Raw genomic sequence first — 12,702 nt, forward strand, 5'->3', positions numbered from 1 at the left:
TATTCAATGAGAATATTTCATTCATGCAGATCTAGGATGTGTTTTTGAGTGTTCCCTTTATTTTTTTGAGCAGTATATATATATATGAATACAAATATCCTGGAAATAAGCAACTTAAAACCACAAGTAAAAGTCAAAAGCACAACATAAAGCAAGGCTTAACATCAATGTTACAGATTATAAAATCTCCATATATTTGTTTTCCTTTCCATTTTTCCACTATGGTCTGCATGAGCCGTGAGCAACCAGGAGTAAAAGGACCAACATGGGCCTTTTGTTTGTTCTCTCCTCACACACACACACACACACACACACACACACACACACACACACACACACACTCACAGTAAACACGTTGGGTTTAACAATACACAGAAATCAAAGTATCTGCAGCCGTTCTGAGCTGGGCTGAAGAGGCCAGTTCCCAGCCATCCAAGGCAAGTAAAACATCTGTGAGCAGTCTGAGTCCCTGTGGATGGAAGCAGCCGTCCGGTGACAGTAAATTGCACAGTTCAGGGATCCAGGAGCAGCACAGAACTGCTGCTTGGATTCTGTTTGTTAGTCTCCTTCATAGCCGTAGTTTGTTTTTGAAAATACGAGTCTGTAAGCGGCTCCTTTGCGTTTGTGTCAGTGAACAACGCCTCAAACCCGATCCTCCATGTCTCGTTTTCGTTTCCACTTCGTCTCAAAGTCTCGACGGTTCTTTTGTAAACAAATATTTGCACCGACAGCTGTCCCCCTTCCCCCCTCACCCGCCAGCCAGTCAGGTGGTTGGTGGACGTCCTCGTTTGTCCGTGGGTCAGAGATGACGGAAGAAAGCGGATTTTTCTGGTTGCCGTGCCGCGGAGGTCGCCGGCTGAGTGTAGAGTCACTTCCTGGCGTGAAGGTTCTCCTGGAACTTGCTGCTTGTGTATCGGACGTGGAAGCCCTTCTTGCTGATCGTGTCGTCGCTATGGAAACGGATCAGCATGGCGTCTCCAGGGGAATAAATCCCTTCTCTGGGCTGAAGATGGAAAAACAGAGAAAGATCTGTTAAAAAAAAAGAAAAGAAAACGAGAAGAAAACGAATCCAACAAAGAATTGCGGTATGAAAAAGTAAGTACACCCTACCACCAGCTTGTGGAAGCATCTTTAGCAGCAGCAGCTTCTACCAGTCACTTTTGTCTTATTTGATCAGTTTTACAGATTTCCTACTGTCTTATAATACTTTGTTTCAGTTCATTAAGGCTTGGAAAAATTTCTCTTTGCACACATCCCCTCAGGTCCTACCACAGCATTTCATTCAGGCTTTGATCTGGGCTTTAACTGGTCCACCATGATTCCTCTCTTTTCCACCAGTCTGCTGTAGATTTACTGTGCTGTTTAGGGCCGTTGTTCTGTTGGTGACCCACTCCAGGTAAACCTCATGATTGGCAATAGGATATTTTGTAATACAGTACAGTTTATGCTTTACTCATGCAAGGTGCACAGGCTGAAAACACAGCCCATATCAAAACGCCTCCACCTCCATGCTGATCAGCTGGTCTAACACACTTTGTGCTCTCTTTAGTTTTCATGCATTATGACCAAACAGATCTACCTTGATCTCAAAGCTCAGTTTTTGAGATTGTTGCTTTGATTCTTTCATGCATGTTTGAGAAATTAGCAACCATTCAGCTGTGCAGAACGGTTGGACCAAGCCCCGCCTTCCAGGACAAAGCTCCTCCTCTGAGCTGCCGTTTCAGCGCTTCAGACTAGTCAGCAGCAATTAGCAAACACCTGTTTGGAATTGAGCATCAGCTGAGCTCATTAAAGGAGCTACTGCTCAGTAGCTGATAAAAACGTCGTTAAACGGTTAATAGAGTCATGCTGTTATAATTTCCTGAAGGTGGAGCTTCAGAAAAAGCAGGAGTTTTTAAAGAGACAGTGGCCCAATTTCAAGGCGTTAAATTATGAAGTCAAATTTATTTTAAGTTGTGTTTGATAGGTTAGAGTTACTTGATTGTGCTGTGAAATGGCGCTATGTATCTGGAAAACATATAATCCTGTCCCTTTAAAGAGTTGATCCGTTTGTCAAAGTTTGGTAACTTGACTGCTAAATACATAATGTTGGAACAGCTCAGATAGATGGCTCACTTCAAATATGTCAGTTACCAATGTTCCCATGTGGATAACAAAAATTCATTTTTCCAAAGTGAGACCAATGCTAAAAGAATAGAAAGTTTTGGCTTCGTCTGTGGTGGCAAAAGAAGTGACCACAAAACCACAAGGAGTTCAAACTTTAAAGCTCATTCCAACACAACAAACTCTAATGTTCTACATTTCTGTTTGAGTCACTGAACAGCTCTGACTAACAAATATGCAGTGAAGAACTGAAGTGAATGGACGTAATGAATTGGTTTATGCATCAATACCAAATCACATTTTCAACTTTCTTTAGGAAGAGAAAAAAAAGCATAGCTTCTGTGAAACTCTGACACTTCCTGAAAAATCCTAAATGAAGCTTACCCCTGAACCACAGAAGCGGCCTAAGCGGTGTGCATTGGCGTCGTATCCGTTGTACAGCTCGATGTAGTCATAGCCGCAGTCTGCTTCCTCCTCCACTTCAAAGGTTACGAAGCTGAGCTCGATGCCGTAGCCCTGCTCGGTGGTCAGTAGCCACTCACAGTCCGTGTGACCCGGGTAGTTGTTGTCTCCAAACTGGGAGTGGGAGTAAAGGTTTTTCTGACTGGCGTCCGCTTTCAGACGACCTCCACACTCTGAAGCACAAACAGACAAAGGAAAGTGAGCAGCCATTCGCATATCGTCACCTTCCAAAAATAATGTCCTATGTATTTTTTGCCAAAAGTGATTTTTTATTTATTTATTTTTGGTAAAAATGACCCTTTGGCAAAAAAAGAGGTGGTGATTTATTTATTTTGGAAAATCACTTTTGGCATAAAATGACTATTATTTTAGGAAGATGACAATGTCTGGATGGCATTGTTAAGAGTTTTTGTTTGTTTGTTTTAGATCTTCTAATAAATCATTTTTAGATTGCTTTACTATACACCTGCTTCAACAAACCACTAGAGGGAGATATTACTCCTTAGAACGCCAGTTCACCAGTTACGGTGATTGATGCTCTGCACAAACTCCCACAGTGTTTTACATGGAGGTGTGTTTGTGGCGCCTTCTTTACCTGTGGAATGCGAAGCCTGGAATCCTTTCCGCTGCACCGAGGCATCAGAGATGAAGCGCAGGTACATCTTGTTCCCAGTGGAGACCAGAGGCTCCGGGATCTTGTTGCCGCACAGGCGGCCCAAGATGGCCGCTGCGTCGCTGTCCCCGTCAAAGGCCTCCAGGTGGTCGTAAGCACACTCCTGATGCTGCTCAATCTCAAACTCACTGAAGGCCTGCAGAGAAAGAGCAATCAGAGGAAGATGCCTCCACCACCTTCCTTGGATTTGCAACATTTTTAGTCAAAAGGCAAAGCTCTCCAATTACAGGTCGATCTACTTTCCTACTCTCACCTGTGGTCAGGAGCTTTGGGTAGTGACTGAGAGAACAAATTCACGGATACAAGCGACCAAAATGAGTTTCCTGTGCATGGTGTCCGGGCTCTCCCTCAGAGACAAGGTGAGAGCCTCAGAACATCCGAAATGGACTCAGAGTAGAGCTGCTGCGGTGGCTTGGGCCATGACACCTCCCTGATGAAGTGTTCTAGGCACGACCCATCAGGACGAGACCCAGGGCACACTGGAGGGGTGGGCTGGTTTTTAGTTTGTAGGTTGATTGGTGGGTGGGTGGGTGTTTGGGATGGATGGATGGATGGATGGATGGAACCATTATGATCAGTATTTTCTACATTTGTGGTCTAGCTCAAACAAACTGCTGGACTGGATATAATTAACAACAAATGAATCTCTTTAGGTTACAAAACTTCACGTCAAATATTCAGAACAGGTGCAGAGCTGTGCCACTGTGTCACTGGTCGATGAGCCATATTTCCAGTTGCATAAGCAGCAAAGGCAGATTACACAAACGAATGGGAAGTGGATGGTTAATATGAAATCCTGCATTGAGACTCACGTGTAGCTGCAGCGTCAAAGTAAAGTGGGAATGCAAGTCCTGATCTACAAACTGTGATCTATTTATGCTGAATGTGTGTTTGTGTGAGTGTAGACAATGTGTATGTGTGTGTGTGCGTTTGTGCTTACAGGAAAGCCTTTTGTGTGGTTACAATAGAATATCAATGCACTTTAAGAGGATTATGTGAAGTGCACAGTAAAAAGCGACCATGTTCTCGACCGCTTAGACCTCTCTGCCTATAATACACACAGAACTATGCAGATGTTTTTAGGCATCCCAGTTTCTGAAAATATTTGCTTCTAAGAAGAAATCCATCATGTGTTTTAGAGGTCTTCTCCAGATTTCTGTTTTACTTTTGATTGCTTGTCCACTCATATTCAGAGCCGTTACTGATTTTAGAAGACTGTCTTTTAAGTGTTTGTTAAACCTGTTAAATCTGTCCCATACACTGAGGCGTGAAAATGTTCCACCTCCTCAGAGATGCGTCTATACAACATAGACAAGTTTCCACGGAACCAATTTTCAAACATATTGTTGCAAAGGCACCATTTCTTTTAATTTATTTAGCTGAATTTGTTAAAAAAAATATCCCATTAAGTTTATTTATTGCGATCATTTCATTGTTGCAACATTCATCATCTGATTTTGCGCTTAAGGGCTATTTGCACATGAAAGGTTATGTGTCATGAAGTGTTTGTAATTTTAAATACCTAAACAGAGCCAGGTTAGAATGTTGTTGCCCTTTTGCTCAAGATTAATCATCACAGCCACATAAAAACAACAATTATTCTTACACCAAAGCCAGAGTCAAAGTGGAAAGAAATGATCACTGATTTAATTTGCTTGTTGGTTTGCCAAATTAAATAAATAAAAAAACTACTGAAAAGGGTTGATAAAATGTAATAAGTGCAATCTAGAAGAAGTATGACTATTTTGTTCCAAACTTTAGCTCTATAACTGCAAAATAAAGCATTAATTTTAGACATCAACCATGTTTGTCGGCACCTTAACATCTTCACAAAACTCTGCCTCTTTTTTTGTACCGTCTACATTAACTCCAGGCCCTGACCTGATGATGGATTCTACAAAACCTTAACCTGGCAGTTTGCATCAAGTCTAATTATGCATCACAGACATTCATGTTCTGATCATGCTTTATAACCTGCAGCTGTCCAACCTCGATGATCTTTAATCATAAAATTATCTTCTATACAAAAGGGATGAGAAACATGTTGTTTAGAAAAAGAGAAACTCAAGACCAGAAATCCTCAGTCTAACAGTGACTAACACGACTCTTCATCAAGTCATGTCACACAGATGTGCGCACCACAACTATCTTTCTGCGTGTGTGTGTGTGTGTGTAGGTGTGTGTGTGTGTGTAGGTGTGTGCGCGCGCGTGTGTGTGTGTGTGTGTACTTGTTTATCTATTCTTCTTAGGACCTTTTCTGGCATATTTACCAACTCTCTGAAGACCGATGGGCCGCATGGGGACCAAAGAATGGTCCTATAGCCCTGTTCAGGGTAAGAGGACAGGTTTAGAGGTATGATGTGAATTAAGTTTTAGTTAAGGTTAGCTTTAGGAATAGACTAGTAATGGTTAGGGTTAGGGAAAATAGAAGCAGTTTTCAAGTCTTAGCCATAAATGCAGTAACTAAAATGAATGGAAGTCAATGCAAAGTCCTAATGTGGGTAGAAATCCAAACTTGTGTGTGAGTGTGTGTGTGTGTGTCTACACACACAGAGGCACAAGGACACAGATGGCCTCTGCCCAAGGCCTCTTACTAACACATGCGCACGCGATTGCAGTTAACCCAAATATCTGTGCTTTCTCCTCCATCCACATTTGGTTCTCTTGAAAAGAGCGAGAACAAAGAATTCAGACATGAAAAAAAAAGAGAAGAAACGCCCTAAGGCCTCTTCATGCCCCATGATTCTGCAGCCAGGACGACAAGTTGTTACTAGGTCGGCTTGGTTGGGTTTGCTCACTTACGATCTTGACTCGGTGTCCTGGCGTGGCAGTGATGTCCCAGGTGCACTCCTTACGGCTGGGGTACTTGTCGGGCCAGTTGGGGCTGCTCAGGGTCCCGCTGGGGCTGTGGATCTTATGCTCGCACTCAGCTGGACACACACAGAAACACGAGAGCACACACAGGAAGGAAGGAAGTGAAAATCGTGGCTGCACAGGAAAAGGTCAGAGGAAATAGAAAGGGAACATGAAGAAGAGAAACACGAGAACCGAACGAGGGGAAAAAAGGGATTTCAAAGGAGAACATCCTGGTCACAAGTTCAGGGTGAAGTTTGAAGGAAAGCAGGCGCACATGTACAGCACAAGCTGCCTTCTGCTGCACTAAACAGGGTCGGTTTGGATGTTTGCGGTTCAAATCCAAGAGCTGAATTAGGAATAAAAAAAAAGTCAGATTGCTGAGTCAAAGACAGACTCAAACCCTGCATGTGGAGGCACTTACCAGTCACCTAGTGATGCTGTCAGTAAATCAGAGCGAGGCTGTTTCATTTGACACAAACATGATGTCCAGAAACCTAAAAGGAACTAAATATATTAAATCTGTTAACCTTTTTGTTTTTTGATTGATTGACTGATGTTATTTAAATGGAACAGTGCAGATTAATTAATTTTGTCATAAACGTAGCAAAATGCTAATTTCCATTCATAATTCCATAAACGAAAGAAGATATAAACATTCATACAATTTCACACATAACAATAAGAAATACAGCAACAACAAATAAAAACTAGATATATAGAGTCAGGACAAACTATTTTACACATAATGCCACAAACTGAAGTAAATTCATCTGGGATTTTATGTTGTAGACCAACACAATGTATCTGAAAAGTGTGGTGTCCACTGGGATTCAGATCCCTGGGTCTATACTTTTTTGACCTGCTTAGAACTTCTAGAAATGTTAGCTCTATTCTTTGCAAAATACTTCTAGGTCAGTGAGATTGCACTGTGAGCTTCAATGATCAGTAGTTTTCAAGCCTTCCACAGATTCTCATGTTTTGTTATGTCATAACTCTGGAGCTTTCTCCATCCCCCCCTTTTTCTGACTGATGAAGAACGATAATTGTTCTTCAGCAGCACGGTGTTAAAAGACGTAGTGTACCTGTGCTCCCAGTCTAATTCTGCTTCTTCTACTCAAAACATCGAGTGAAGAAAGAAAGAAAAAAAAATCTCCTGATCCAATTGTTCAGGAAGCTTAACTTCTTTGTTACGTCATGGACTTTTACTGAGCAGATCACCTTTGGTTTTGACAGCACATGTATACAGGCAGAGTTTATTTATTTATATTATTTATTTATTTATTTCGAACATGATAGCAGTATAAAATAACGCAAAAGACATATTTTTTCGTACCACAATAATCTTAACATGCTCCAAAAGGAGTAGGAAGAAGTAAGAAACTTATGAACTCCTACCCCATAAATTCATACCATGTTTTCAGATGGATCCTCAATAATAAATCAGAAAAATTAAAAGAGAATATAGGTTAATTAATTGTCTATTTTATCAGTTTTTTTCTGTGTTGTTTTTTTTTTCCATGGACTCACCAAACACACATATGTCTAAGTATATTCACCCATGCAGCCATACCCACACACACTGTTACAATGGTCTGGTTAAGAATACAACCAGATCTTTGACATGCATACTTGAAAATGTGAATCGTCTCTTCTGATGCCCTTAAGCACTAATGCAGTGCTTTATGTGTACAACTGCAGATCTGACTGCAAGGCTGCAGGGCCACACTGGTTTAGTGAACATATAAACACACATGTGCTTCATGTCGACAATCAGGACAACAATGCAACATGCAAAGCTTTGGAGTCCCCAGATGTTGGAAACGTGACACTCTTTATGAGAAACCTGGGGAGCCTCAGTGAGTCGTTCATACAGACACTGATGTAGTGTTTGTTGGTGTGCGTGTGCAAAAGTTGACTTTGAAAAGCTTTGAGGTTTTTAATTACTGTGGGAATGCTTGAGAGGTCAGTCAGATTAAAAAATCTGGTTTGAATAACACCAATCCCTGGATGCTACATAATACTTATGGTTCTGAACCATAATAACGCTGTAATTTTCTAATTTTCCTTTGTTATGCCCTGTTGCTCTTTCATCTTTTATCACTTTTCAACCGAGTACAAATCAAGCAGAAAACTTGATACAAGATCTGAGTCTCAACTTCTTTGGATAATTTAAGGGCACGTTTGGGACAAGTGAACCCAGGCACGGTTACTGTGAAGCGGTTGTTTAAGAAAAGTTCAGATGAAGCCACAAGCCAAAGACACCAAATCTCCGGTGCGCTGGCACACATTCAAAGTAATAACAGTCGTAAAGTCTTTACAGTAAGTTCCAGGTTTTTACAAAGAAGGCCTTGTGGAGCGAGATATCTGAGACAAATCCAAATTAAATCTGAAGTGGTGCGAGGCAGGCTGCTGGTTCTGTCCTAAAAGTCCAGATCAAATGAACACGATGACAGCAAAGAGGAACTTTAAATGATTCCATAAAAGGCACCTGGACTGGCTTTCTTAGAAGTTCTTAGAAGTATAATTATTATGGTTCATTTTGATCGTTATGTGTATCATCTGGGCAGAGAGATAACCTGTGATCCTTCACTCATTGATTTAGAGTGAAGACAAAGAACAATGGCTGATGACTACTGGTTGAACTCTTGAAGTTAAGGCAGTCAGATTATGAGAGATTATATCATCCATTATGGTTTCTAACTGTGAGGCCAGTGCCTTTGCACAGATTTCTACGTTACTTAAGGAGGAAATGGATCAATGTGAATCACAGTTTGAGTAAAAAAATAATGGATGCCTCTGTTAACAATCGTTAAACAGAGATTAACAAACGTTAATCATGTTAATTTTGAGATTTCTGGAATAAAGAGGCGGTCAAATTTTCTTTAAAAAATTTGAAAGTTTGCGGAACAATGTTTCTAAAGCATGTATACTCCTAGATAATTTTCTATCTCCCTCTTTGAAGAGTTTTTTTTTTTTCCTCAGTAGTTATGTTTGATTTGTTGATGGGAAGCATCTCAGTGTTCTGGTGTGGAGAGCATTGTCCACACACTGATGGAACTGATGTCCTCTCAGTGTGACACAGAGCAATCAACCCTGCAGGACTCCTTCAGCTTCCTTTCTCACAGTTTATTGTCTTTACAGGTTGTCTGTGAATAAAGGGTTTGCAGCAGAGAAATGGCTCAGAAAATCACAGCCAGGTGAATCCTCAGATAACCAAACTACTAATACGGATAATTTGACCCCTTGATGGCTGCCAGTCAGTGTTCTAGTCTTTACCCAGACTCTGGATGACGAACTTCTGAGCCTCCTCCCTCGGGCGAATTAAAGATGAGCATGTTGTCCTTGTGGGTCATTCTCAGGTTTGTGGAATACAGCTGACTTTTTTCTGAAACGGGACTTGTTTTACACAATGGAATACTGCTCCTTTCTTTGCTGCGGTGTTGACAGATCCTTCTTGTGACTCATTGGTATTGCAAATTGTGATCCCTAGCTCAGCGAAGAACAGCCTCTTCTTGCTGAAATCTGGGAAAGCAGACCATTAAGACACAAGGGAATTTGTGCTGACTGGATCGGAGGGTTGGAGACCGCTGTACCCTCTCCAGCTCAAAACACCAGAAATGAACTCGATTGGGTCTGCGCCATCCTCAGCTCTGTCAGTGATCTTTTATATGCAGAGGCTGCTTCTATCTGAGCACTTCTCAAGGTCGTCAAGTGAGTCCAAAGGAGAGATATTTCAAACTTTCAGCATGTTAATGGAGGAGTCAACTGCGAGTAGACATTCAATCACAGACTTCACAGAGGAGAGGCTCTTTTGTAGGGAGTCCACTGTTGTTTTCAACAAGTCTACCGAAGCTCGTAGAGGTTTTATGGAGTCTTGATGGGAACTGCCCGGTGCTTTTTGAACTCTGCAGCTAGCCGAATCATAACGACTGCTGTGGCTGCAGTTTCTTCGGATGGGTTCACTGGCAGAGACGAGTTAGCCTCGAAGGAAGCTAGCTTTCCTGTTACTCTGGTAGCCACTCGTGTTGCTGGGATTTGCTAACTCATCTGTTATTCATTTTGCACAGATATCCTTTAGATCAGTGTTTGCACTGCAAGTGAGATAAAATTTTAATAAAAAGGTTAAACCTCCTTCATCTTACATCCAAACTCTGAAGTCTCCTTTGGGTCTAATTTATTTCATGAACATGTGGGAACGACCCTTTAATCTCTCGTCCTTAGGCCTAAATTACCCATGAACATTTGATAACTATCTTTCGTTCTTTAGAGTTGGAATCTTAAACTCAAGTTTCTGCTGAGTGTAACTTCTAGTGTAAAAAGAGTTTGAGTGATTGGTATACCAAGAAAAGTATTTGTTCATGCACATTAAGAATATGTGCATGAACTAACACTAATTGCTACGTACACTATATACACTACTATATACTGTCAGTAGTGTATATAGGATGCATAAAAATTCTAATTGGGTCCGATGTGGATTAAGAACCACTAAGGGAAACTATCTATCTAGACAGAGACTCACTAAGGCAGTGAAAAAGCTAACAATGTAGCATTTACTTGAAATGTAACAGGTAGATTGTCTATATAGATCAGCTTAACATTTTCTGTTGACATTTTTGGATGTGGATCCTAGGTTTGAAATTTCTCATTTTCATGACCAAAAGTGTCATCAGCATGCACATGCATCCCGGACATTCTCACTCCGGTGTGTGAACACGTGGGTGCAAGTGGAACCCACCTTCTTTACAGTCATGTTTGTTCTCATGCAGCACAAAGCCGTGGCGACACTGACAGACGTACGAGCCCACCGTGTTGATGCACTCGTGCTGGCAGCCGCCGTTGTCCTTGCTGCATTCATCTTTGTCTGTGAGAGACACACATGCAGCACGTCACTCATGTGGAAATAACAGAGACAAAGTGGAAGGGATAAAGGGAAGTGGGAGGGGAAAGAAAACGGATGGTGAAAGAAAAAAAATGCCCCAAAGGACATGCGGGGTGTGGGGGATGAGATGGGAGGAACCAATGCAAGCAGGTCAGGTGATGTAAGGGAAGGTGACAGAAGTGGTGAAAACATGAACATGCACAGACAGAACATTATTTAGCTTTCAAGCAAACATTTCAACATAAGGCACAAAATTTAAAACAAAAGGACAGATCCCAGCTTTAAACATTTCATGTAGCCCAAAATATGACTAAAATAACTCTCTAAAACTTTACAAAATAAATAATGAAAAGACTAATACAAGTACATCTGAAAAAAAAGTGAATATTGTGTAAACGTACAATGCTTCCTGCGAGTCAACTCATGATTTTACAAGGATTCATTACATAGAGTTAAATATTTCAAGCTTTTATTTTTATTTTTTGCAGTTTCAAAGACTGAAGAAAATTAGAATATCACATTAGGATTTCTTCTAATGCCTTGCATATTTTAGATGTGTCTCTGCTCCAGCACACAAGCGTGTATGATCCTTTTTCCATATTGTAGTAATCACACTATGAAATTGCTCACATGCGGTTTTGTAGATGTGTGTGAGCTGTCAAACCGAACCAGTGTCAACCTCCCAGTGAGTGAAAATAAAAGCGGTGAACAGTTCATTGGATCTGTTTCTAACATATATACATGAACATTTTTTGTACATATTTTTTTCTAAATATTTAACTGAAATATTTGGAAACCTTTGGACTCTGCAGACTTTTAAACAGAAACCAAAACCAGAGTTGTAGTGCTGTTAACCTCTTGACCGCCTTGCTGACGACAAAGCCGTTCAGAGGAACTGGAGTCTGCAGGGAGCAGAGGGTGGAAGATCTGATCTGCGTGGAGCTGCCATGTTGACAGATGCACAGGATAACCCCACGACTAAAATAACAAGTGTTGTGATGTTTTCATGCCTGGAAGCAAGACTCCCTACAAAGAGGTGTAAGATTAGACACAGATGATGAGTCTTAACCCAACTCAGCTAGATCTGATTTTAATGAAACCACTAAATCCTAGTCTGTGTGTGTGTGTGTGTGTGTGTGTGTGTGTGCATGTGCACGTGTGTTTGTGTCTGATGTGGTATTACAGTTTCTATTGTGGGCTCAGTCACACCCTATCACTGACTAAGAAGCTTTGCAGCCGATGTTGCACGGCGCTCATTGTAGCCGTCTTCAGGTCAAGCACAAAATGTCCGCATGCACACATGGATTAGTGGTGTTTGGGAGGCAGAGGGGACCTCCCTAAAGCCGCTGGCTGTTTGGCAACCAAAACGTATCCCTGGAAGGTGCAAATAAGCGTGGGCTATCTGTTCACCAGGAACTTCTCCACAGTGCCAAGTTGCAAATTCTAGAGGCTCTGCAGGCAGTTGGAGTTTTACAAGTTTATCTGCGAAGGAGCGTGAACCAACATCTCATAAAGAGGATGGTCAGGGTTGGACACAGGGAGGTCTATAGAAAGAAGGTGGTGCCTTTTATTTATTTATTTTTTTTACAATGCAAAGTGTGAGGCTTATTTCTGAATTTAAAAAACTATATTACCAGTGCCCCACATTTTTGCAAGTTTGTCTTACAAGACTCTCCCTTACTCCCTAAAAACACGTGAAGTGGTGTGGCGTGGCGTGGCGTGGCGT

At 41.4% G+C, this 12,702-nt stretch overlaps 1 protein-coding gene across 1 annotated transcript in view; it reads right to left on the minus strand.

The window, feature by feature from the left end:
- Positions 1-219: 219 nt before the first annotated feature.
- Positions 220-12,702, minus strand: part of tll1 (tolloid-like 1) — a 57,816-nt gene continuing 45,333 nt past the window's right edge. The window contains exons 14-18 of the mRNA XM_016670342.1: positions 10,833-10,958; positions 6,041-6,168; positions 3,161-3,374; positions 2,488-2,738; positions 220-1,003 (exon numbers count right to left, since the gene is read on the minus strand). Of these exons, the coding sequence (XP_016525828.1) occupies positions 869-1,003; positions 2,488-2,738; positions 3,161-3,374; positions 6,041-6,168; positions 10,833-10,958 (854 nt within the window). The 3' untranslated portion in view covers positions 220-868. The remainder of the gene's footprint in view (positions 1,004-2,487; positions 2,739-3,160; positions 3,375-6,040; positions 6,169-10,832; positions 10,959-12,702) is intronic.

This window comes from Poecilia formosa, unplaced genomic scaffold (genome assembly GCF_000485575.1).
Source record: "Poecilia formosa unplaced genomic scaffold, Poecilia_formosa-5.1.2 Scaffold32, whole genome shotgun sequence".
NCBI classification, from domain to species: Eukaryota; Metazoa; Chordata; class Actinopteri; order Cyprinodontiformes; family Poeciliidae; genus Poecilia; species Poecilia formosa.